Source organism: Pogoniulus pusillus, chromosome 20 (genome assembly GCF_015220805.1).
Source record: "Pogoniulus pusillus isolate bPogPus1 chromosome 20, bPogPus1.pri, whole genome shotgun sequence".
NCBI classification, from domain to species: domain Eukaryota; kingdom Metazoa; phylum Chordata; class Aves; order Piciformes; family Lybiidae; genus Pogoniulus; species Pogoniulus pusillus.
Genome location: NC_087283.1, coordinates 92435 through 118216, shown reverse-complemented (window position 1 = coordinate 118216; position 25782 = coordinate 92435). Strand labels below are relative to the sequence as shown.

Here is a 25782-nt window from a genome sequence, read left to right as displayed (position 1 = left end):
AACCATATTTTTGATAACAAAAATATTTCTTTATTCTTTGAACATGCCATACTCCAAGTTGTTTGAATTTGTTCTACTAGACTTCAGAGGGGAGGAATTATGTAGAATTTTAATTATTTTTTTTATTACTCTGTTTTAAGGCTTTTAAGTACCTTGTTACCTGACAAAAAATTATATCCAGGCAATATAGGAAAACCTTAAAAAGTGTGTTGAGCAAACATTTCATTTTAGGAAGCATTTTATTTTGTTAACGTAGCATTTTGATTCCTCAACTTAATTGTAGGTTGTTTTTCTGGTTTTCTTAGGGGTTTAAGCAGAAGAAAGTCTATGGCAGGTTGATAAATGTAAGAATGTTACTTGCCTGTAAGATGAAGAATCCTCCCCCTACTCATAATCCTTGTGCTAGATTGTGTTTGGCAGGTATGCAGGTCCCTACAGATGCCTCTGACAAATTCCCTTCTCAATTCTGAGCACTAAATGCCTGTGCTGAAATGTTTCGAGGCCAGAATATGTCAACCGACAAAACCAGCAGTTCAGTCAGGGTGCTGGCTGCGGTCAGCAGAGGTCAGCCAGCCAGCTGCTGATGCTAAACTGGGCAGCACACCAGCTGTGGACTAGCCAGACAACCTACAAGTCTGCTTTCTTTCTCCTTTTGCTTCCCCCCCCCCCCAGAACCAAATGCAAGATGCCCTGGTTTTGCTGGTGTCATTTTTATGCTAATTTAATCATATTGCTCATCAGTGATTACCATCCTGGGCAGTGTTGGCACTAAGTCCACCAACGTGCCTGCTTCCTAGTAGAAAGCAGTTTGAACCTAAAATCACAGTGTTCACCTCATATTTGTTTGCCCTTTGTACTCTTAGTGCAGTTGCCTGCTTTACTGTGTTAAGTATACATCTTGGTTGGTCCATGCTTTGCCTAAAAGCTACTTTACACATATTAAACCTACCGAGGCTTTAAAAGATTTAGCATCCAATGAGCTTGATGGCTAATCAAAAATATTTAGGTTATGTCAGATCATTTCAGCATAAAGGCATTTTAAGCAGAAAGTGCTGATGTACCAGTAATGAAGTGTCATTTGCAAAGCACTTGTAATAGCAGTACACATACAAAACTCTTAGTGTGGCAAAAATGCAGGGTCTGATATTCCTGGAACATTGTTTCAGAACAGCTGTAGAAAATTTGGTAGTAATAGTGCAGATTGTATTAGTATTGTAAGTTTCTAAATTGAGTGGATGTCTTGGTTGGTTGGTTTGTTTTTTTCACCTGGTGCAGTCTAAAGTCTCACAAGTGCTAGAATGTATAGCAGGAATATTTTGGAAAATAATCCCTCAGGTTTCACTGCTATTAAATTTTGCAGACCTAATTTCATAGCCATTGTTGCATGAGGAGTAGAATTTGTTGCTGGTTTATTCACTGCTGTTTGCAACCTCAAACACATACAGAATACCAGGACTGTCAGCAGAGAAATAGTTGTGTGGTTACAGCTTTGTTCATGACTGTTCTCAGCATCTGAAGCAGTCCTTTGGGATCAAAGACAGCCAAGTGTGAGTTAAGGCAAACATTCTTCTCCACTTGTTTCACTTTTCTACAGTCTTCTTCGCCCTAAGAAGGATGACATTCCTTACCCAAGGGTCAGCACATTCACCCTATTGATAGCAATTTTTAAACTTCCTTTCAATATTGTCTTACAAAGAGCAGTTCAATATCTGTTCGTGACAAAGCTGAAGTCACCTTATGCAAAATTCCAGGACCATCTGAGTCTTCAGTTCACCCAGTTATCAGGGCTGGATGTGGCAGAAGGTGCTAAAAATGACCACTCAGACTCTGTGAGCAGAAGTCAAGGGTGCAAAGGCATGTTTTACCCTTTTCCAGTTTCCTATTAAAAAAAGCAAAAGTTAAGTACTGTGTGTATGTATCTGCTGTCTTAAATCTGCTGGAGACAGCTCAGATGAATATAGAAAACACCTTAAAGCCATATTAGATTTAAAGTTATTTATAAAGCATGATTAATTTTTTAATCTCCAGTTTAGCTCACTTCTTTCTTCAGTATATTCTGCCAAAATGCAGAGCTCATCTCACTTGTACTGAGAATTTATGTAACGTAATGAATGTTTCAGAAAAAATGTGAAATCAGAGAGAATTTATTACTCAGGATTGCCAGCCCTCACCCAAGCATACCAGTTCATTTAATTGCTCTGGTGTAAGCATTCCAGGACAAGGGCATTCTACATTCAGATGGGCTCCAGCATAGTGCTTCGAAGGCCACTCGTGTGGAAAAAAGGCTCCCTGTAGCAAAAATGGGCCCAAGATATATGTGACACTGCGTAAGAAGGTCAAGAGAAGGCTGGAGAGTCAGAGGTTCCATCCAGATTAAAAATTCAAAAAATCCAAAAGTACTTTTTCCAAAATAATTGAGAATTTGACTGTCTTTCATGCTTCTTGTATGCCAGAACACAGTTGTTAACTTACTGTACCCAAATACTTCTGTATTTCAGATTGTTTTTAAGACCAGACTCTGCTGTATTGAAAAATAAACTCTTTTGAAATTACGTGAAAGTTGAGTGACGTACCATAAAATTATTACTTTGATAAGAATTCTTTGTGGCATCTTATTTTGGCAAGTTGGAGGTTACTTCAACATTTTTCTCTCCACTTCAGTTAGGGCTTATGAGAAAAGGAAATAATTAGTTTGTTTAAAGAAAAAAAAAGATTCAGGTGAGTAGGTAGATGGAAATTATTGTAGAATTGTCTCTGGAGTTTGTTTTGTGTGTGTTTAGAATACTTAGCAATAGAACAAATTAATTTCTTGTTGCATTACTGCATAAACTATTTGGCACATACAGATCACAGTGCAGGTCACATCACTGTAATAATTAGTATCAGATAAAAAGCAAGGTCCATCATAATTTCACTATTTAATGTAGCTTACATGCTGTCCTGAGAGTTGGATATTAGGCCAAGTCAGTTCTCACTTTAATTTATTTGCACCTGGCAAAAGCTTTGTGCCTCTGCATATGTAGCATCTATTATACTGAACAAATTGTTAGAACCTCACCCAAAAATTGTCAGATTTCCCTGAGCGTGTCTACTGCCTCCCACACCGGCTAATTTCCAAGGGAGACTCGAAAGCTCTCAGACCGTTTAGCTCACATAGCATCAGTGAACAGGCAGGCTTCAATAGTAAAGCTCCCTTAGGTTATTCATTGTATGGTGATCGAAATACCATGTCCAAAATGTGAATAAATGTCAAATTTAGGAAATGCATGTTTACAGCACCATTGTATGGACTAACAGTCATCATCATCATCAAGTGTAGCTGCCTTTATACAAAACAGTATTTCAGCAAATCAAAGTAATCTGAAAACGGGGCTACAGACAGCATTGCCAACAAGAGGTGTTCTGCTTCTGACAGGTGAGGAGTAGATTACCTCTTACCTAGTTCTAATTCTCTATCTGTTAATTGCATGAATAGTTTTCACACTAAAGTGATGCTTTATATGAGCAGTGAGCCAGACCACTCCTGCAAAGGTCCGGAACTCAAATGCATATCAATAGTTACACATGCAGTTAGCAGGCTAGATTAAGTTGCTGAGAGGGTATCATGTTTGGTGGGTCAGTTACTCCTTGGTCATTCTATACAGTATTAATAGTTAAATATTTTCTTTTGTCTTCTTTTCTCATTTCGCCCTTTCTCACTTGTTTTTTCCCCTCGGGTTCATGCTGTTTAGATACAGATTCCTCAAGATAACACAAAGGAGTTGCATTTGCATTTTTACATGTTTTTTTTTCTCAGTACCATTATACATAGTTGTATGACTTGACATTTACTATTCCTACCAAAATCTGATGACTTCTGAAGTAATGTTTTAGACAACATATTTCCTTAATACTGTGACACATCATTTGTATGAGAGGTGACTGGTAATAGATTTTGGCAATTATTTTAATGCAAAGTGAGTAACTTTGCAAACTGGATGTGTGTTTATCCTATGATTGTTACTTTCACTTCTGTCTACTTGAATTAGAAGTCCCTTTCAGAGGATTGGTGTGTTTGATTTGCTGGAGATGTTATTAGTAGGTATATGATAAATGATGTCACCTGCAATACAGTGCAAATAAAAGAAAGCATCCAGTTCAAACAAAACAAACCCACCTGACCCCATGGAGTCTCAAGCAGGCAGTGACTGACACTGGGGAGAAACACATTAGGTATTCTGACAAAATTTCTGGAACTGAGCCATAAACAATAGTTGCTTTTGCTCGCAGTTTCCCCTAGCCCCTCTGGGTAACAGGTCATTTTATTTGTATTTGCCTGCATGGCTTCTGGTCACACTGCTTCCAGCATAAAGTGCTGTGTGCATGACAGTATCAGAAGGTGCATTTGAGCAATCATGCTGGTTGAATGCCATGTGCCTTCTCACCTTTTAATCAGTGATAGCTGATTAAGCTACCTTTCCATCCACATCACAGGACTGCAGCAGCAAGCTGTCAGGATGGATGACAGAATCCAGTTTCTGGGGACACCTGCTTCCATGAGAAAGCCTCTTGTGTGAAACAGAGAAAGAAAGGAGTTGACTTTTGTGAAAATGGTATCAACATAAAATCAAAATATTTTTTCCCTTACCCTTCACTGAATTAATCAGAGAATGAGTAGTCAGTTCCCCTCAGGGATATTTGATATTCTTTGTCCCACTGGATATAAGATACTGCCTTGTAGAGAAGCTCTCATTAACGTTGATGATGCTCTTGTGCCATATTTATCAAAGAGCGTACTTTGCTAATCTAAGATGAAGGCATCTTGCTGCACACATTCATCTTCTTTTTCTTGTCCTTCCCTCAAGCACACACAAATAATTTCATATGGAAAACAGTCTTTTCTAATCCCACTTTTATTGTATGCTTACCATAGCAAATCTGCTCACGTGTAGGCTACTATTTTGTCTCGATCTCTTCCTGCATTAGAAGACTTACATAATCGTATTGAGAGACAGCACTTAGAGATCTGTAATCCACTGGTCTTACTGAATGACTTTTTACATAATGAAAATCTGTGAAGGGTAAATATGTTGACTAGGAGTTCCATTAGCACTTAAATATAAGGTATTTCTGGAACATGTACATAAGAGAAGAAAAAGAAGTCCATAACCAGTCCTTGTGGGCTACAAGCCATAAGCGTATGTTCAGTTTTCAGTCCAACAGCTAACGACACAGGCCATTTAGTCTGCTTTGAAATAACAGCATTTGTGCCAAAAATATTTTCATATTTGCATCGACAATTTGGAAAAAAATTCACATTACTGATGTTGAAGACTGACATTACATTGTTTGCAGCTTATGGAGAGTCACTTGAATTACGTCTCTGGTTGTTTTGTTAGTAAACGAAAAAGCAGTCTGGAGGGGTTTGATAGTGCTAGACTGGGAGTCTATTGGATTGCTGCATTCAACAGACTGCGTTCTGGTAGCTTGATAGAATTACTGGTCATTCTTGCTATCAGTACCCGAGGACCGTGTTTTACGCTCCATAGGTTCTGTGTATCTTTTGTTAAGTAAATCCAAGCTTTGCTGTCTGAAGGAAGGCAGAGTTTGGATCCTAACACAGTGAGAGGATCTAACACATTGATCTAGTCTAGGGCTTTCTTTAGTTTTCAGCTGCTGAAGTCAGTGGTTCGTTCTAAACAATGCAAACATGCAATGCCAAAGGCAACGTCACTCCCGGTGTCCTAGATGTTACTGCAGCTATTTCCTAAGGCAGAGATACCTAGACTCTAGAAACTGTTGCTTCCCTTACAGTATAAATTAAGATATATCACTATATTGAACTTTGGGAGCTTGAGAAGGGTGCTTTTATATCACAGTATCACACAGTATTATTAGGATTGGAAGTAGACCTCACAGATCATCAAGTCCAACCCTTCACGAATCCTGTAGTGAGAAGGCTTAGTATGCTACTTTTATTCCCATGGTTTAAATATGAACTTATTGTTTAGGGTTCCTGACAAGCCATTTTAACATACCAGGTTTTGTTTGGTTTAAATTATGCTGCAAGCCAATCAGTAAAAGAATGTATTTTAACTTAAATAGTGACAGTAAGAAGTTTGAATTGTTCAGTGCGCCACGAATACCACCTATGCACATGCAAAACCAGTATAATTCAAGTTAGGAACAAGATTTTAGTGTACAACAAATTTAATAGGTGTACCCTGTGAATAAAGACAGAAGAACTGAAGGAGAGTAACACTGAAATTAAGCAATGACCATCTTCTTTTGTACTGAGAGCACAGTAACACGCTCCTTCACTCATAAGCATGACAGTATTTGCAATATTGTCATGCTATTTGAAGATGGAGTTTGACTACCCGTTTACTACTTAAACCCAGCATTTTCAGTCTCTTCCAGTTGCAGTGGGGAAAAGAAAATGAAGACTGCAAAGCTGTATCTCTCTGTATTTGTTAAAGGACACACCAGTACCTCTGCCGTGGTGGCTTGGTCTTGTTTTGCTGTGGTGCACTGTCATGCCTGCCCTTCTGTCACATCGAGCATACACTGGTAGCAATGGCAGAAGCATTACCCACTGAGGTGATGCCAATCGTGAATTCTACAGAATCCATTCCAGAAAGCCTAAATGTAAGGTGAAACTGATTTCTAGGAATAAACAGTTAGTTTTGTCTTAAGATTTAATTCCCGGGCCCAATCTTTCCAATCCGAGTTGTGTGCATATTCATATTGAATTACGAGTTATGTAATTACAGGCTCCTTGCATGAATTCTTTTAGTCCTGTACCAAACACCCAAATTAAAAAAAAAACAAAACAACAGACTGAAAATTTACCCTCTGAGACTTGCTTTTGGAGATGAGAATACCTATTCCTACAAATTCTTCTGCACACCTAGCCATGGATAGACAGTGCACTTGCTTCAGGATAACAGGATTCAAGGTAATGAATGCTGCAGGTATTACATTTTACTTATCCACCAAAAACCAGACTTGCATTACTGATTTTTTTCCGAACGTGTTTAACAATCTGGTTTCAAAGAGAACAGAGTTTTCAAGAAGCACAAAGCAGAATCCAACTTCTCATCTGCCTTTCTGTGAACCAAGCAAAAGGAGATTGAAAAAACACCCACAAGTCTTCAGTGACTAGTGGTGACAATCCCCTGTGCACATTCTCCTGCAGATTTTGCTGCTGTCCAGTTGTTTACTCAGCATGATTGTGAAGGAGACACGATTTAAATGAACACCTTATCTAGACAGACTTGGAGCAGTGGCACCAAAAAACACTTGACTTTGTTAGAATGCTGTTGGGGATCTCTGTGAACCCATGGAATGAGTTTAATACAGTAGAAAGAAACATGGAGTCATCTCAGGCTGTGAATTTCCACGAGAACAGGGCAATACTAGATCAGTGTGCAGAAGCATGTTATCCTTCAAAACAATGATAGTCTACAGCCTCCACTAACTATTTCTCCTCACCTTCAAATAACCAGATTCAAATTTGTCACACCCTTTTCCTCCCCAAACCAAGTTCTTTACAACTTAAAACTGTTTGCTGCAGTTTTTCAAAGTATGCTTAGTTCTTATTTCAAAAACATTAGCACTTCATGAGTGTTGTCAACGGTTTTATTTAACAGGCATGAAGACTATTATCTAGTAACTTCACAAAACACCTCCAACTGATACTTCTGGTGTGTCGATAATAATCAATGCAGAAGAACAGTAACTTATAAAAACTGCAGTTACAGGGTCTATTTGCCTGTGGAGTGCCCCATATACCTAGGGCATTATAAATTACGTGCCAGGCACTCCCGAAGGGATGGCCTGTGTTCACAGTCACAGAAGACATTTCCCCACTAAGTAACATAATAAATACCATAATACACAAATCCTTTTATAAAATATTACAGAGATTCTCTGCAAAGTTAGTGTCTGTCCCCCTGAGTTGTACATTTAAACACTGACAGTTTCGTAGGGAAGCACTGCAAAGTTTCACGCTGCTCTTTCATTTCCCTTCCAGCATTGCAGTGTATCAGATTGGGCCAATCCCACAAGCTTCCCGTTTCCCAAATTAATCATGAGGCTGAGACATTTCTAGCTTTGCCCGTCTTTTTTTGCCAAGAAGTCAGCAGCCTCCAGAAATGTGACTGTACACATACAGGCATCAGTCCTTGCCTGTCAACATGAGAGAGGGGATCTCTTTTTGAGTTGAAAGGTTTGCTTTAATTTCACTAATTTGTTTGCCAGAACCTATTTTCAAAAATTATTGCTTCTGCTGTGGGTATATTCATTGCTCCTACATTCAAAGTTAAATGTGAAGTGCAAACTACTTGCTTCTACAGCAAGTAAAAAACTGAACCAGTGGTGAGAACTGGCCTTTCCCCAGAAAAAGACAAAATCATGGTAAACGTAGATGAGAACCTCCAGGCTTGCTAGTATTTTTCTCAATGTGCAACTCCTCCTTTTTTCCCTCTGGGTTTAGAAAGCGATTAGTCATTCGGGTGTGCCGTGGCAGCCCATGCAACTGCGTTCTGTACGCTCTAGCCTTAAATAAGCAAATACTATTTGGTGTCAAACATTGCTTGTTCAGTTTTCCCGTCCTCCTCCAGCCACTAACTCAGTTAAAATCGGGGTTTTTTATTTAATAAAAGGCTTTCATCCTTCCCGGTTTCCTCCACTGAAATATTTTGTGTATTTGATGAACACCTCCCCTCCGCTTTGTTGGACAAAACACCCGTGTTAGCCTTCAAATCTGTTACCTCAAATACTATAACCAGTGAGCAGCAGCAAACATCAGAGCCTATTCAAGAACAAAACCCACAGGCTTCTATTAATAGCAGTCAAATCGCTGTAATAGCCAGTAATGGTAATACCCTGATACTTCACTGTTAACTCGTACGAGTCCAGCAGACAGACATCCTATTCCGCAGGCTGGTTTACATTTCTCTTCTTCATAAGAAAAAATCATGCATCTTAGGACATTGAGAGGCAAAGTTTTGTTTGCTTCTTTTTTTTCAAGTGTTAAGTTTAAATTCTCAGCTCATCCAAGTGACCCGTTTTGAAATTAAAGGTGAGGCATGAAACGTTCCAAATAGACGGGAGAGGGTTCACTCTTGTCAGAGCCTGCACCAACCTAAGAGAGTTTTACCACGCACACTGCCAGGACAATAGCGATAATGAGCACAGCGGAGAAAATAATCCCAGCTAGAACCTTGCTGATATCGCAGAAGGATTTGTTTTCCTCCACAGAGATCATACCAATAGAAGAAGCGCCCACACTGATGGTGGATTTTAATTCAGCCCCTGGGTCTTGTTTAGCCTCTACTGTCCACTGGGGGACATTGACCTTCATTTCCATCTCGTACATCATCTCTCCTACCTGGTTGATTTCGTTCTCGAGGTCTTTCAAATCCACCACGTCTATATTGTGCTCAGCCTCGTATTTCATGTTCTGGACGCTCATTGCCCTGGCGGCCACGCCAGAGGTTCCCCCGCTCATGCCTGTCTGGATCAGGTGCTTTTTGGGGACATTTAGCGGGAACTCGTGACCTAGCTCCAGAGCTCTCCTCATATCGATCTCCAGGATCTCTAGGCACGTGGAGAAAATCACCCATAGCCTCTCGAATTCGGCTTTATCTTCCTTACTCACGGTTTTGTCCTTCAGGACCGTGGTGAGCTTGTTCCTGTTGGCCACCGCCAGCTCCTGGGCCTTCTGTCGGGTTTTCTTGAGCTCCTCCCGCAGGTTCTGCGAGTCCGAGGTGCCGCCGATGGTCAGCACCATGTGTCGGTAGCAGGCGGTCACCTTGTTGAGCGCGTCCAGCAGCGCTTTGCATTCCTCCTTCACCATGATCCCGGCGGCGCGGGGCTGCGTCTCCACAGCTCTGCCCTGCTGCTGCTCCGCCGCGATCACCCGGTACCGGGACCGGCGAGCTGTCCAAGCCGGACGCTACCAGCACGCATGGCCACGGGCGGTTTTGGGTCGCGCAAGCGTTCTGCGCTCTCTTAATCGCCCCGCGTCCTCGCCGGCTTACTCAGACGGCGCCAACGCCTGCGGGAGCCCGGACGGGCCGCAAACAGCCCCAGGAGACAAGCAGCATCACTTCCCGCTTGCTTTTGCCACCGCGCAGGAGAACCGGGGCAGCTCTTTCGGCAGCGCACTGAACGGCAGCTGGGCTTCCGGCGATCGGCCGCCGCCTTCTCAGAAGTGCCAAACACCGAGGAGAGATAACAGAAAGCCGCGAAGGGTAAAGCTCTGGAGTACAAAAGCCGCAAAGCTGTCTGTCCCCAGCTCCCGCAGTGCTGCCGTTCTACCCCACGGCCGCTGAACGCCTCCCAGCTGTGCTCAGCGGCGACACATGGCGGAAAGCGCCCTCGACCTCCCGGGCACCGCCCGGCCCGGCCCCTATAAGCGCTGGCAGGCCCCGCCCCGCAGGCTGGGACCCCGCGGCGGCTGCCGGGCTCCCAGCTCGCTCTCCGGCCATTGGCTTCGTGCGCGCTGCCGCCGCGCCGGGCCCGCCCTGGATCCCGGTAGGGCTTGGCTAAAACGCGGAGCGGTAGTGGGGCGTGGGCTGCCAGAGGCTCTCTGCGGTCGGGAAGAAAAGGTGATAATGCTGTTGGTGCAAGCAGCGTTCTCGCTTCGGGTGCCCCCGGCCCGCTGACTGGCGGGAGGACGACTCTCCGCGGTGCCTAACGGACAGCGCGGTGCCGGGAGTCGCCCGATCCCACCCGCGGGCCAGCCGTTTTCAGGCTAGCCCCGGCAGTGCAGTCCCTGTCCTCCATGACAGGAGCGGGGGTGGGGCGGGGCAGGGTAGGGTAGGGCGGTCGGCCGCGGCGCGGTCGCGCAGCAGGCGGGGCTGTGGCTCGGCAGCGGCCTGTTCTGCTACCGTGCTGCGGCCGGGCTGCCGAGCCCCTGCGGGGCGGCTAGGGGCTCGTAGCGGGGTCGGGCCGAGCTTCTTCAGCTCTCGCTCGGGCGTCCGGCGCGGCCGCCTTCGGCCTGGTAGACGCGCTCCGTGCCCATGAACAGACAGACGGCACTTGTCTGCTGGCACCTGCCTGCGCTTTCGCTCCGGCAGCAACGCCTGGTGTTCAACGTTGTTGAACTTCGGTTAACCCAAGCTACATAGCCTATTGACTTGAGGTCAGTGTTGGCGGGTTCCTGCCAGACTCGGGGCTGCAGCAGGTGCCCCGAATGTCTCGGGCACTCCGGGCAGTGCTAATAGGGAGTCTCTTCTGTCATCTGCATCTTCTGCAGGGGGTGGTTACGGAAACCAGTATGAAGTGCTGGAGCGAACCGCAGAGGTGGGTCGCACAAGTTAAGCACTTACGCATCAGAAACTGCAGGACGCACCAGTTTGTCACTGGCAGAACTGGTGCTTCACAAACTGTCCTTTTGAATGTGTTTAAGTAGGGTATAGTCGTTAGCCCTGAACTCAAGGCTGTGGTTATATGCTTACCAGAACCAATCAGAACATAATTGATGATGTTGAGTGTAACGTTGGAAACTAAGCTGGCTTAGCTTGTTTACAGTACACGATGCATCCTTACCAAAACAGTGTCCTAACATAGGCCACTATGTATGTCTTAGTGCTTACGGGTAGCTGAGCAAGTTTCTGATGTTACAGTAAGTTGGAAAAGATGTGAAGAGAGAGTCCCACGAGCAGGAGGCGCATGATCCTTTCATTTGTGCTACCCCTTTAGTGCAGTGTGTGCTGTGAGCAAGATAATTGTTGTGAAAAGTAGAGTCTAGGCAAATTTGCTTTCTGGTGCTGGGCGCAGTCTGAAAAGTGGACTATGTTCTTTCTTCTGGATGTCAGTAGCTTGGCTTTTGTTGTTGTGCTACCCTAATTTTGGCTTTTAGTTGCAGCCATATGTAGCTTCTGCTAAAGTTTGTCACTTTTGGAAGAAATTAACCTTTTTAGCTTCTGTTGACTGTCAGGTTACTAGAGTAGCTCTCTACCAATTTCTATGTTGGTAGCCTAGAAGATAACAAACGAGTACTGCCTGGTTCACTGTAGGAATAAAGAAACAGAGGATGATTTCGACCTGATTACAAGTGAAGTCTTTTAATTGCTTAATCATTGTCAGGTGGAAAATGGATTAGCTCTGGATTTGAATCTGGAATTCTGTCTGACTTAAGCCTTAAGCTTATTGGTGAGTAAATTAAGTGTATCTGTGTGTACATAGTACCTGTGTTTAAAGGCAGTCACATACTACTAAAGTTACACTGTGTTGTGTCATATAAGCATCTTGAAACAGTCTATGGAAGTAGCAGGACAGGGGAAGGCAAGGGGGTTGTTTCAGGAACGTGTGACTGATTAAATCTTGAGGTGGCAGGAGTTATAATCTGTCAGATAATGCCTAAATAGATCTTTAGGTGTGTCATGTGGGAAGAAAGAGGCTGTCATTTAGGTTAGTTCTAAATTAAGTTTGGCTGCATGTTATACAAATTGGGCAGATTGTGGAAACTCGTAAAATTCAGTTGTAGTTTGTCACCCAGGCATGGTGTTCTGAAAATCCAAATCTTGATCCACTTTCAAACAAGATAATGTCCTGGGAAAACTGTTAGGGTGGAGTGTAAAAGTCCGTAGAAGTGAATTACAGAATCACAGAATGTTAGGGGCTGGAACAGACCTCGAAAGATCATCTAGTCCCACACAGGATCACCTATACCAGAATTAGAAAGCAGCATGGTAAGGAATAGAAGTGCCTTTCCATAGGAGCAGGAAATACTCTCTTGCAATAGATGTTAGTGCTCATGTTATTCCTATTCTAGTACCCTTAAATGTTTCCAGAGCGTTGCAGTGCATCTTGGAGCATCACTTGTTAAATGCTGTATCTTCATTTTAACAGATGTATTTAGACTTGCTTTTGGAATAAGCTCAGGTACTCAGTTTGGTCTGTAGGATGCTGTGGCTGCTGTGAGTTGAAGGGAAATAAAGATGGGATGCAGTGAAAATGAAATACAACATCAACCCTGCCTCTCATAACAGATAACAGCATGCAACTTTCTTCAGTTGCTATTCTGTGATTTGCTTTCTGCTAAGTATTTTGCTGGTAAAGTGGCTTAAAGTTTTGATCCACAGCAAGAATCTTAGTTTATATCATGGAAGAATGTAAGGCTGGTATGTCTTACTAGTTGGAAGCACTTACTTGCTGAATTGTTCTAGCTTTCCTTACCCTTGATCTGCTTCCTGAAGGAGAGAACTAGTGTGATTCCACAGTGTTTTTAGTAACTTGTGGACCATTCCTGTAAGGGTCTGATGTTCGAAAGTCTTGCAGAGATAAGGAAAGACTTAGTTCTGGCCTGCAAGGATTAAATTCCTCTCCTGTTGTCTGATATAAGGACAGTGTGAGCTAAGGTAAACAGATAGAGGGTTGGTGGCTTCAATTCCATTGTGTTTCTGTGGGTGGCCTCTGATGGATCTGACCCTGTATACTTGGTTTCTTTACAGAATTGCTTTGTCTTGGCATTGATATCAACCTGATGTGAACAGTGTTGATCTGTGACTCTTTAGTCAAGAAATGGTGTTATATTGTGAGCCATATTTTGGCAGTACAGATTTTGGGCTCACTGCAGCCTCGGTACACAGGCTTTGGAACTACACCACTGTCTTGCTTCTAACTAAAGGATTACCATAATTGGTGTAAGTAAAATGCTGTTTATCCTTGTATTTAAACTCCAAAGAAGTACCTGACACCCCTGCAAGCCTGAGGAGGTGGCCTTAAATTACAGCTCATTAATATTTGGAGGAAGCATCTCTAGTTGAAAATCTGTTTTGGGAACTTTGCATGTTCTGTTGATACTTCTCCTCTAAATGTTCCTCGTCACCATTATGTGGTTCACTGACCAGTGCTTGTGAATAGCTCAGGGTTCCCACTGTGAAATTGTAATGCAGCTTTATTAGTGGTAAGCCAAAGAATGAAAATTCTTTGCCGCTACTCGGGTGGGCTTCTAAATCTGTGAGAAATGAGAACTGGAAATCTAGTCTCTTCTTCTGCTTATTCCCAATCCTGACTAATGACAAGTAAGATTATTTCAAAAACCAAGCGACTAGATGAAAGTGGGAAGCTTGCCTGTTGAGGATGAGCCACTCACCTTTTTCTGGAGGGAAGAAATAGGTGGCTGTGGATGGCCAAGCCAATGTTCTTTGCCCTCGCATCTGAGACAAGAATGCATCCCCATAAAGCTATGGTTCTAAAATACAGAGGGTGAACCTTCTACTACTTTTCAAGAATGAGCTGTTGGGAGAAGGAAAGAAATGGACACCGCAGCCAATCCAATATGGATTATAAGCAGGTGACAACTTTATTGGAGCAGCAGCGTTCTTTTATAGCAAGCAGCTAAGGTATTCCACTGTCAGCAATTGCTTATCTATAGCTCTACGGGATGCACTTGTGTGGTCCTTTCCTTCAAAACAAGTATTGTGTTCCTTCTTCATAACAGGAAACACATCCTTTTTCCCCTTGTTTACCACTTTGCCCAAGGACAGTGTCCTTGGTCACTTTGTCACATCAGCATGTTGCAATCTCTTCATTCTGCTGACCCACTAATTTCATATATTCTCCATGCCCATTCTCTCTTAGCCATTCCTCAACAATTCCCCCGTTTTGTTTTTGGGCCAGCAGAATGGGTGCCCGGGTTGCTTTCTCCACACCACGCAAGATGCATGAGTAGGCTATCCTAATAATCAAGAGTACAAGAAGAACTATTCCTAGCAAGCGAAGCACTTCCTTAATAAGGCTCAGGAGCCATGGTGAAAGTCCACCAGCAAGAGACTGAAGCCATTCGTCAAAGGGGCTCATCTCCTGCTTTATCTTCTGCGTATGTTCCTTCAACCATGTCAGTTTTTTGTGAATTGACTCACTATGATCTGACAGATTAAAGCAACACATACCTTCAAAATCTTCACACCCATGGCCCTGGGCAAGCAATAGGAAGTCTATAGCGGCGCGGTTTTGAAGCAAAGCGTGTCTAAGGCTATTCTGATCTACTAGCAGCTGCTGTAAAATGTCGGTCGTTACATTGGCTTGTTTAACTGACCAACATGCCAACTTATCTATTTGTCGCAATGCCCGGGCAGCAGCAACCCCAGGTGCGAAAAGGGAGGCAAACACCCTAGCGGTGAAAGACCAAAGCTCTACATCATCCTTACAGTCTGGACCTAGCGCGGATATTGAACGTTTCTCCCGCCTTACCAGGCCTGACAGTTTGGTTATGTTCAGCCAATCCCGATGGTGAGGGGCAAAGAGACTAAGCCTCCCTAAATAGCAGGGCCCACCATAGGCATTCCTCGGTATCCCCTGCCATGCTCTGTCACCACATATTAGAAACACGTTGGGCGGTAAGGCCTTGGCTGTCTTGTTGTTCCATAGCAGAGGTATGTTACTCTTCCTAATGTCCTCAGTATTACTGAAGAGAACACTGGTGGCCCCATAAGCTCCTGTACTACAATTATAGGCATGAAATCCACTGTGTGCATTACAAATACTAGTGCCACAGTATCCGCCAAGAGATAAGAAGTCATCATAAGGTGGCCCAGGTGACACGTCTGTCCATTGGAAATTTTTCTCAGGGCCTTTAGACAGTACACCCAGCATTTGGGCTACATGTACCATAACGTTCACACCCCTAAACTTGTCCCCAAATACAAAGCAAGTCTTACTCCACCCCTCTTTTTGGTGTCCTATCCTTTGGGAGCCCAATAGCTGCAGCTCTTGAGGATCCCAAGTCATTAAAACATTCAGCCCCTGCAAGAGGGTGGTTGCACACTCAGCAGGGGTTTTGGAGTTGATACAGCTGCCAGTGGTCTAGTAGTCTCCCCCTTTTTGTTTTTTGCTTGGGTGACAGCACCAAGCAACGTGTGCTCAGCGGGCAGGATGTTCCAGGGGCTTGTTGATGGCCGCAAGTGGCCAGCAGCAAGTTGCTCTTGTACCAATAGATGGGCTTGTTGCAGTCTCTCCTTCTTAAGAGGCCACTGTTCCACCCATACCGGGTCGTTGGTTAGCCAGGTCAAAGGTATGGGGAAAGACCGCTCGACAGTGGCCACTGCTAAAAGGGGTTTTCATTAGTTAGTCGAACCCCTAGTTGAGAGAGAGCATCTCGGCCCAAGAGGCCGTTGACACCATGTGGCAGGTGCATGATGGTGATATGCAAGCGGGCACTTCGGCTATCTAGCGTCAAGGTGAGCTGTTCAACTGATTGCTGCACACTGGCTGTGCCCCCAACACCTTCAACCCCTTTTACACCTGCAGTGGAAGGCCAGTGCTTGGGCCAGTTTCTGCTTGCCACTATGGTGATATCTGCACCAGTGTCCATCAGCATGGTAAGCTGCAGTCCATCCCTTCCATTAGAAAGGGTTACTGTGACTTCTGGTCGGTGCCTCATGTTCATTGTCAGCATAGCAGCTGTTCCGGTAGAGCCAAATCCTTGAGCCGCCCTTTCTGTCTGTGTCAGGGGCTGGAGGTGACCGGTAAGATGAGGGTACGGTAATAACTGAGCGATGCGGCTTCCAGCTGGTATGTGGATAGGTGGGAACAAGGTGTACAGCATGATTTGAATAGTGCCAGTGTAGTCTGCATCGATGACGCCAGGAACAATGCTCAGTCCTTTAATTGCAGAACTAGATCGTCCCAATAACAATGCGCCGACTTGACATCCGTTAATGACCAGGGGTCCGTTTATCGTGGTGGCAATCCTGGTCGGGCGTGCGTCTACTAGGGTACAGTCTACTGCCGTTGCCAGGTCCAAGCCGATGCTTCCCCTGGTTGCTGGCTGTAGGTCACCGGAGCCGCTACTTGTGTCGGTGCGCGGGGGCCGTTCGCGCTCTGCCTCCCGTTTCCCGGCGATCGGCATGCTAGCGTAGCGTGGTTTGAAGTTCGGCAGTGGTCACAGAAGACGCTCTGAGCTCGGCAGCGGTCCTTGTGATGTCCCGGCTGTCCGCAGGGAAAGCAGTGCTCTTGTCGCCGTGGCAACCTCCTCGGCGCTTGCACCAGGGGCGCGAGCGCGGCCAGGACTTTCTCAACCTGCGTCTCTACCACCCGCTCCAGGGCGTTCCCTGCCCCCACTGTAGCTGGGTCCTGAGCCTGCACTTGGTATGCTCCCGGACCGGACTGACCCCCCACGCTCTCCAGCCGCTGGACGCGCTCTAACATGTCCTGTACCGAGGCATCTTGCGGCAGAGTAACCAGGACCTCCCGAACCCGTGGCAGGGCGTTCTCAAATGCTAACTTCCTACCAAGGGTGTCTGTTACATGTTCAGAGTGACCCGATAGTGCAAGGGCTTCATGCAGCCTGTCCAGGAAACTGCTATAGGGCTCACCTGGCTTCTGTTTGACGGATAGGTAAGAGGGAGAATGGGTCCCTACCTTCACATCCCCCAATGCTACTTGTGCCAGTCTCATAGCTTCCTGCAGCACAGCTGGGGGTAGGACTAGCTGAGCCTGTACCCCTACATAGCGGCCCTTGCCCAGTAATTGTTCTGCCGTCATTCCTGCCAGGGGGTCCCCTTGTGCCCGAGGGAGCGTGGCTGCCATCTGACAGTACCTCTCCCACTGAGTGGTGAACTGCATCTGCTGGGACGGGGTTAGAATCATTCGCACTACTTGCTTTATGTCCTCCTGCACTAATGTCCCACTTGCTGAGAACACATACTGCAACATTTGTCGGGCGGGCTCACCGTGCAGCCCCGACTGCCTAACCGTCTCCCGGAGCTGCGTTAGCAGCTTCCAGTCAAAGGCTTCATGCTCCCCCCGTAACTGGCCCCGCGCCTGTGGCTGATACACTACTGGCCACGCCTTGAGCAGCTCATTAGCAGCCTCCATGTCGCCCGCGGCTGCAGCCTGTCTCGCTATCAGATGCCACGGCTGGCATTTCGGCGGGGGCAGCTGATTGGGCACGGAAGTCCCTGAGTCTTTCTCCTCTCCTGTCCTTTCCTCTTCCCGAGCCTCCTCCTTTCCTGCACGCACCGCCCACGCCCTGTCTTTACGCCGCCGCTTTTTAAACAGTTTTTTAAACACTTCTTCCATTGCCCCCTCGTTCTCACTGGTATCACTACTGCTCCCATCAGTCGCGGTGCTGTCCGAATCGCCGCAGCGGGACGGGGCAGTGGAGCCGCTGACCGACCCCTGCAGCGAGGTCTGGGTGGTCGCTTCAGTGAGGAAGGGATTATTGCGGGGTGGGGCAGTGGGGAAGGTGGAGGGCTCCTCACTCTGTGCCGGCGATTCTGATGAATACGGCGGTGGTGAGGTGGCGGCTGAAGACAGAGCTCCGGCTTCAGCCGCGGTTTGGGCAACCGTTACCGGTAGCCCCACGGAGGGGGGGCCAGGAGCAAGCAGCTGAAAAACTCTCCCTGGCCGGCCCTCCGGGCACTGAGGCTTATCAAGTTTCAGCGTTACGGCAGCGGCAAGATCCTTCTCTGCCTTGTATCTCTTAATTGCATTTATCGTCTCTCGCCAGGGCACTTGGAGCTTCTTAGCTTCCCTCTTATCACTGATAACGTCATCCCATAAATCACTCCCGAATGCTCGCCACTCGGTTTCGTCAAAGTAAGCGTCCCCGGTTTTAAAATAGCCCTTCGTGCAACCATAGGCACACAAGCCGGGCAATAACCTTAGGTTATAGTCCACTTTTCGCTTTTCTAAAAAGCTTCTGAGCAAAGAAAGCGCTACCTCTTTATCCATGCTGGCCAGCCTTAATCACGCCTCCCGCTCTGCGAGGGAGTGAGCTGTTTCTCACCCCCGGGCCCCGCTGGGTCCCCGACCGCCCTCTCGGCCACGGCGTCGCCGCTCCGGTGCCCGCTCACCGGTCCTGTCTTCTCCCAGTTCTCGGTTAACCCCTTCGAATGAGGAGTCCCTGTTCGGGCGCCACTGTTGGGAGAAGGAAAGAAATGGACACCGCAGCCAATCCAATATGGATTATAAGCAGGTGACAACTTTATTGGAGCAGCAGCGTTCTTTTATAGCAAGCAGCTAAGGTATTCCACTGTCAGCAATTGCTTATCTATAGCTCTACGGGATGCACTTGTGTGGTCCTTTCCTTCAAAACAAGTATTGTGTTCCTTCTTCATAACAGGAAACACATCCTTTTTCCCCTTGTTTACCACTTTGCCCAAGGACAGTGTCCTTGGTCACTTTGTCACATCAGCATGTTGCAATCTCTTCATTCTGCTGACCCACTAATTTCATATATTCTCCATGCCCATTCTCTCTTAGCCATTCCTCAACAATGAGCTTAGTTTTAATGTATTAGAGGGTGAGGTTCATAATGAAAAGCTGCCTGAGGAACTGAGATAAACCAGACTGCACAGTGCTCCCTGGTTGCTGGCAACTGCTGTAGGCTCTGCCTGAAAAGGGTGGGAGCAGTGTTAGGAGAGCCAGAGCTGTTAGGCCTAAAAAGGACTGGGGAGGGCGTTGGGCAGAGACAAAACCATCATCAAGAGGTCCTGTGCCAGCTTTTAACCCTTTACCAGAAGCAAGGTATACCCGAAGGGGAGATGGTGAAAGAAATGAGCATCTTCCTGAAGTGCTGCTGACCACTCTTGTCCAGACCTTTTTCCATCACTGTCAGACTTAGGTTTTGGGGTCAGAAAGCTGAGTTTTCCCCTGGTTGCTGGGAAGCCTTGAACTGACTGATGCAATTTCATGTCTGAATTATAGGATTATAGAGCAATGTTATTCTGATGCACTTGAGTTTCACATAAAGAAGATGAATCTGAATCTAAAAGCAGTAGGGATAGCCTGCTTCCTCCTTTGCTCTCATGGTGGACAGGGTGTACTGGAACATCTCGGTTGTTTTTCACAAGATGCTTGGTGCTCATCCCCTAGGGGAGGGAGTAAGGTTTCTTAGGGGCTCAGAAATAGAGGAAGGATTTTTTTTGTCTTGATGTGACTGTCGATTTGAGAGCTCCAGGCCAGATTATCACCTTTGCCCTGAAGTGAGGTGAATGAGCAGCAGTAATGCAGTGAGATCTCACTGTGAGATTCCTGCAAAGTGCTTGCAAAGTGCTCTAAGATGTGGTTAGCTTTGGCTGCTCTTACTAACAATTGGTGCTTTTTATTAAAAGGCACTTAGTGAAAAAGAAAAGTCTGGAGGATTCAACTGTTCCCCAGTTGTTTGGTGGTGTGTTGTTTGTTGGGTGGTTTTTTCAGAGCTTTGCAGTTGCAGTTCAACAACCAGTATTCTACTTACCGTTTTGCTAAGCCTTCGTTGTTTTAGGGTCTGCAAGCTGAGATGAAGTTGGTGTCCTCATGTGAGACTAAGAAGGAGTGTAAGGAGTGTAAGTGTGGGAGACTAAGGAATCTAAGTGGTATTATGCAAGTAAAATTCAGTGAATTGATGCCTCTTGAACATGATTTGCTAATGAGTCTTGGTGTTGAAGATGATGGAGAACATGGCATTCTGCTTCTTTATAGCTGGATTTTCCTGGAGAGGACACTGATGTACTTAGTGCTGGCATCCCAGCTTGCTTTCCTGGAGAGATTTCAGGTTACTGAGCTAGGCTAGTGCTTGTAGCCAAGTCTAGTAGCTGTTTTACTGTCTTGAATATTTTGCCAGAACAAATAGTTTAGTGAAAACAAGGAATCTCACACTGTGCAGTGGTGAATATGAAGTGTTTGTATCCCTAATTCTTTCATGAAAGGCATTTTTTCCTGCTGTTTTGGCAGTGGTGTGACTGGAAAGATGATGTGCCTAGGAACTGAGTAAAGAGTTGTACACCTTGGAGGAGGATGTGATGTTGCTGCCAAGTGAAAATGCAGACACAATGACATCTGCTTCGACTGTCTAAAGCTCTAAGTGCTTCTCAAAAGAAACTGAAACCTCATGTATAAAAAGTACCTCACTTGAACATCTCCAAAGGATAACACCATCAGTGACAAAACCTCTCATAGTTAAATCCTACTTGTTTTCAGCACCAAGCTCGTAAGACTTCATTAGCAGTGTTTTAGAGAAAGCAGTGATGTGCTTAGATTCCACTGTATGTTTTTCACTACAGCTGTCCCTTGTACTGTGTAGTTTAATCATTAGCATTATCACTCTACTCTTAAACGAGCAAGGATTTGGCTGTTTTAAGGTCATGATTATGTTTGTTGTTGTTGTAACCAGTAACATAATGCTTCTGTTTTTTTCCAGCAATTTGAGCTATTTCTGTGTTTACAGGCACGAGCCCACGCTTAAGTGACTCCGTTTAAACCTTTTACATAACATAAATACTTGTGCATTGCTTTATGGCACAGCTTGATAAAATTGAATAAGCTTCGTAGTGAATGTGGCTTATGACAGTTTTTAGTGGGTCTTCTGCTAAGCATTAAACTGCTCTGGTAATATACAGAAAGCTTTGTCTACTGAGTGCTAATAAATCTAAAGCTGTCCAAGGTGCAACAAGAAGATGAAGTTTGTATCCCTTTCTGCTGCTAGCCTTCCCTTCACAAGTTAAATTAGATTGAAGTTGGGTGCTGTGTTCTGCCAGCAAAGTCTCAATGGAGTATTCTAATGTGTTCCTAGAATTACAAGAATGCATTAGTCAGTATTTTCAGATGCACTTCACTTTTGGAGTAGAAAGAAACTGACTTAATCTCAAACGTTTATATGCCAAAATTTGGAGAAGCTTGATTCTGTAGACTAAAATAGATTGTTTAGTGTAAAGTCCTTTGTTTTTTTGTAGTTACTTAAACTGTAGGTGGTTTATACATCCAGAGGTCTGTCTCTGGAGAATGCTGTCCAAGTCAATACAGTCACTGTTTCAGTTAATAAGTAGTGCACTCTTTCACACTCATATTTTAATCAGATGTGATAGCTACCCACAAATGTAGCAGTGAGTACATGCAGGGGCAAGGAAGGGAGAAAAGAGAAGTAAATCCAGAATGGTGATTCTCAAGACACTACTGATTTATGTAGTGGTGGCTGTTTGCTGCTGTGTGGGAATGTGTGTGGTGAGCAGTTCAGAGTTCACAATCTGCTTCTGCTCAAGATGAATGACAAATACACATGTAAACTGAAAATTCTAGCTGGCTTATTGAAGCACAGCATCATAGTTCCATTGCACTAGCTAAAATTCCAGACTTCAGTGTTTAGAATGCAGTTTCTTTTCACTTCTTGCTGATTCAACGTTGTCAGTAGTTCTGTAGTAAAAGTGCTCATAGCTACCACTAAGTGTTTTAAAACCTAGTTATTTGTGTAACTCATGAACCAGGAACTGAAGATTATAATGTCAAGATCTTCCTGTGATGATCTGTCAACCAAAATGATTCTTAGAGTACTCTAATTGTCTGTCTTTTTGCAGCTGTAGGTAATGATTTAAGAGCTACATCAATCATGTAGGCAGCAAACTTCATAAACTCAGGTTTTCGGTGGAAGCTCCCCTCCTCCCATGAATCTCTTCCTCCTGTTTTGCCAGGGAATTAAATGCCACTTCTGATTCTGTTCCAGACAAAGCTTTTCAGTTGTGGGCTGTTTTTTGGTGGTGAAATACAGCTTTCTATCTCGATGAGGATTTGTAGAAGTTTGTCTTCTGCTTCCCTTTCCTATTAGTGGAAGAAACTTTCAGTTTACGACATACTTAAGTGTGCAAAATGTCACAATGTGGCTATAGCAAGGGGAGACACTTGTGCACTGCAGTTGTCTGCAGTCTCCTGCTCCTGTGCCTTCTTGTGTCAATGTCCTCTTCTCCCGGACAGTCACATGCTGTCCTAATATCCTCTCCATCACTGTCTGAAGGTTGTCGCAATCTCATCTAATACACAACCAGATACTGAACATGAATTCACTAAATAAAAAGGCAGATGAAGATGCCTCCAGTAGGCCAGCTGCAGTAGCAAAATCTTGATTTAGAAAGTGCCTTGAGACCCTAATCTAGGCTTCTAGCTTTGCTATGTCAGTCTTCATCTCTAGGAGAGGTCTGTTTAACAGTTTCTGAAAGATTTGCAATATGAGAGGCTTGGTAGCTGTTCAAGTGGTCTGAAACATATCTTTACCTTTTCTTGAAAAGGTGTTCCTGATATCTAATCCAAGTCTGTTTTCTTTGGATGAGGCTTATTTCTTCTATAGATGTGGAAAAGAAGTCCTTCCCTAAGAGCTTGATTGGCCTGGAGGGGAAAAAAAAATCTTGCCTCTTTCATGCATTTGCTTCAGCATAAACAACATCCCTGCATTTCTTGGTTTAGATCTGGGATTCTCTTTCCTTTCTCACTTCAGATTCTGCTCTGGCCAGATCATATCCTTGGAAGTGCAACACTCAGAACCTGTAAGGCTCCAAAACAAACCTTGCTGTGGCAGACTTGAATACATCATGTGTGTGTACCTACAGCCCTGCTTGATGTCTGACTTGTGTGTAATACATTGACATTGATCCATGTTTGGACTGTAAAATGCAGTCATTTAAGGTCTTAGAACTGTGGCCTAGGCAGGTGGGGCTTTTTTTGGTAGCTAACTGGTGCTGTTCTAGCCCTAGTGTTCTATGGATAAGTGGTGAATTGTCTGTGTTCCAGCAGCAGACGTGCTGCTGGGTTTGTATTGCCTTCTCTTTTATCCCCACTGTTGGCTGAGGCAACCCACAGCTTGAATTTGAGTTGCAGCTGCCTGCCAGAAAGTATTTATAGCAGTCATCAGCCCTGGAATTATTGGTGATCGTCCTGTTTACCAAAGCACTAGTAGGGCAGAGCTGCACTTTTTCCAAGGTTTGAGGCCTTGTAATTACTGAACTTGGCTAGGCTGTTGAAGGCGTCGGGAGCAAATGTTTTCTTCCTTATTCATGTTAACAAACTTCAGATCTGTGCTCCAAAGAACGGTTTTGAGACTGCTGAATCAGTATTCTTTCACAGATGCTCTTCTACTGTATGTTTTGAAAGCAAGTGAACCATTTCACCTGGAATTTCCCAGGAAGACTGAGGCAGTTACCTGCCACTGCTGAGATAGAACCCAAGGTTGTCCAAGCTGTAACTAGTGCTAACTTGATGGCGGAAATTGCTTGCAGCTTTAGCTGGTCATGTTTGTGTTGAGGTCTCTAGGGAGCTTTCCTTGTGCCTAACTGTAAGGACAGGCCAGCCTGCTAAGTTAAGCCTGTGAATTGGTGAACAGCATAGCTGAAGCTCAAACGCTATATGAAAATGAGTGGGAGCTGGGTGTATGTTGTTCCGCTCTGTCAAACAGCCGTGCCGTGGTTTTGTGCTCTTCGTGAGCTGAAGCGACACTGCCTTAGTACCAGGACAGTTTTAGGTAATGAGATTGTACAAGTGCTACAGAACAGGTGTAGGAAGCTCCCACTGAGCAAATCATAGCTAGATATAATTCCACACTTCAGAGAAGGGGACTACTCATTGTGTAAGGGTGGTTTATTCCAGTTAAAGTTCTGCTGCTGTTCTCACCCTTTCTTAGGGCAGAAATTGCATGAGGAAATTGTGTAAGTGCTGTTGATTTCTTAAGAGAAGTGGGATGAGGCAAAAAGCCATGAATAGACTAGTTAATTAAGCACTTTAAAGCCTGTTAATCACAAGTCTTTTGAATAAAATAATTCTGAAGTTACTCCAGGAGAGACCAAGTAGAGTCTTTGCTGCCCTTGGGTCTAGGGTAGGAAATAAATCTTCACCCTAGATATGCTATGTTTTAGTTAGGTTTTGTTGTTCGGTTTATGAAGCATTAGAATGGAGGAAAGAAGCAGTTGAGGGTTTAGTGCCCCAAGAGATCATCTTTTTTGCTGTGGCACACCTAGTGACAGCTTTTCCAGTGCCTATGGTTTGGGGGTTCTGCCTCTTGTCACTTTTCTCCCTGTTTTGCCAAATGTTAGGCGTCAGCCTGCTCTCGCTTGTTTTTTTAGCCTTGGGAGTAGGTGTGACCGCAGCGACGTTTTATTCATGACACAAATATTTGTATCTCCTCAGTCTTTCTCTTTCCTGTGTTTTCTGCTGGAAAGTTGAGGACTGCCATACGTGAGGGTGTGTCTTGGACACTATCAGGTTGTCTCGTTGGAACGTATCAGTCACTAATATGACGCAGGGGAGTTTTAGGCTTGCTTGAGCATACCAGAAGGATTGTCCTGTGATGCAGTAGAAGCTGCTGTAAAGAAGCTGTTGTGTCTCTTGACTTGTTTTAGATCTCAGCAGAGCAAATGAGCTGATGTATCAAAGTGGTAGTGTAGCTCTTCCTTTCTCCCCTAAGTTTTGGCCAAACATAGCATGTGTTATAAGACTCCAATGCTTGGAAGGCCTAAGGAGACACTAAGAGCATAACTGTAATTGGAAGTGAATATTCATGGCAAGTAAGCTTTCTGCATGACTTCTCTGTAACTCCAGGTACCTGTTCAGTTAAGCATGTCATTGCCTGCTTACATCAAGACCTCTTAGACAAGGGGGGTGAAACTGCCACCTAGGTAGTCACAAATCTGTTTTAACAGGTCGCGTGTATGATACGTTGCCCATTCTCCTTATGTGTTCTAGAAGATCCGGGGATGTCTGCTGTCCGTATGGCGATGTACGATGAAGACATCTTGAAAAATCCCTTCTATGTAGCCATCCAGAAGCGGCGTCCTGATCTGTGCAGCAAAGTTGCAGAATTCCATGGTGTTGTAAGTATAGATAAGTAGATTTAAAACATGGTGATTCAGTAGGAGCTATATGAATTCAAATCATCTGCCTGCTGTGACACATCTAAAGATTAGTTCAAGTCTATGAAACTTAGGTGTGAGGCAGGATGACTTTTACTTTGCTGCTTATTCCTTGACAGTGAAATATGTTTTCAGCATGTGTGTAACATCTGTGGTTTTCATGTGTTGCTTTTCAATTAAGAATGTCTCAAGCTGC

General features: G+C 44.7%; 3 protein-coding genes across 10 annotated transcripts in view; 1 reads left to right on the top strand and 2 right to left on the bottom strand.

The window, feature by feature from the left end:
* ANKRD27 (ankyrin repeat domain 27) overlaps positions 1-25782 on the top strand; it is a 59899-nt gene that overhangs the window by 1382 nt on the left and 32735 nt on the right. For 3 of the 8 annotated variants that reach the window (XM_064159831.1, XM_064159830.1, XM_064159824.1), the window contains exons 1-2: positions 10431-10595; positions 25420-25547. In XM_064159831.1, the coding sequence (XP_064015901.1) occupies positions 25431-25547 (117 nt within the window). In that variant the 5' untranslated portion in view covers positions 10431-10595; positions 25420-25430. Of the gene's footprint in view, positions 1-10430; positions 10596-11113; positions 11132-25419; positions 25548-25782 lie in introns of those variants that run through there. The other 5 variants (XM_064159825.1, XM_064159826.1, XM_064159827.1 and 2 more) reach the window with 5 other exon arrangements.
* On the bottom strand, positions 4875-10745 carry RGS9BP (regulator of G protein signaling 9 binding protein). Its single transcript, XM_064159842.1, has one exon. The coding sequence runs from the start codon at positions 9839-9841 to the stop codon at positions 9128-9130; it is 714 nt and encodes a 237-aa protein (XP_064015912.1). The 5' UTR covers positions 9842-10745; the 3' UTR covers positions 4875-9127.
* On the bottom strand, positions 14275-16188 carry LOC135184180 (uncharacterized). The gene has a single exon (XM_064159765.1). The coding sequence runs from the start codon at positions 15724-15726 to the stop codon at positions 14506-14508; it is 1221 nt and encodes a 406-aa protein (XP_064015835.1). The 5' UTR covers positions 15727-16188; the 3' UTR covers positions 14275-14505.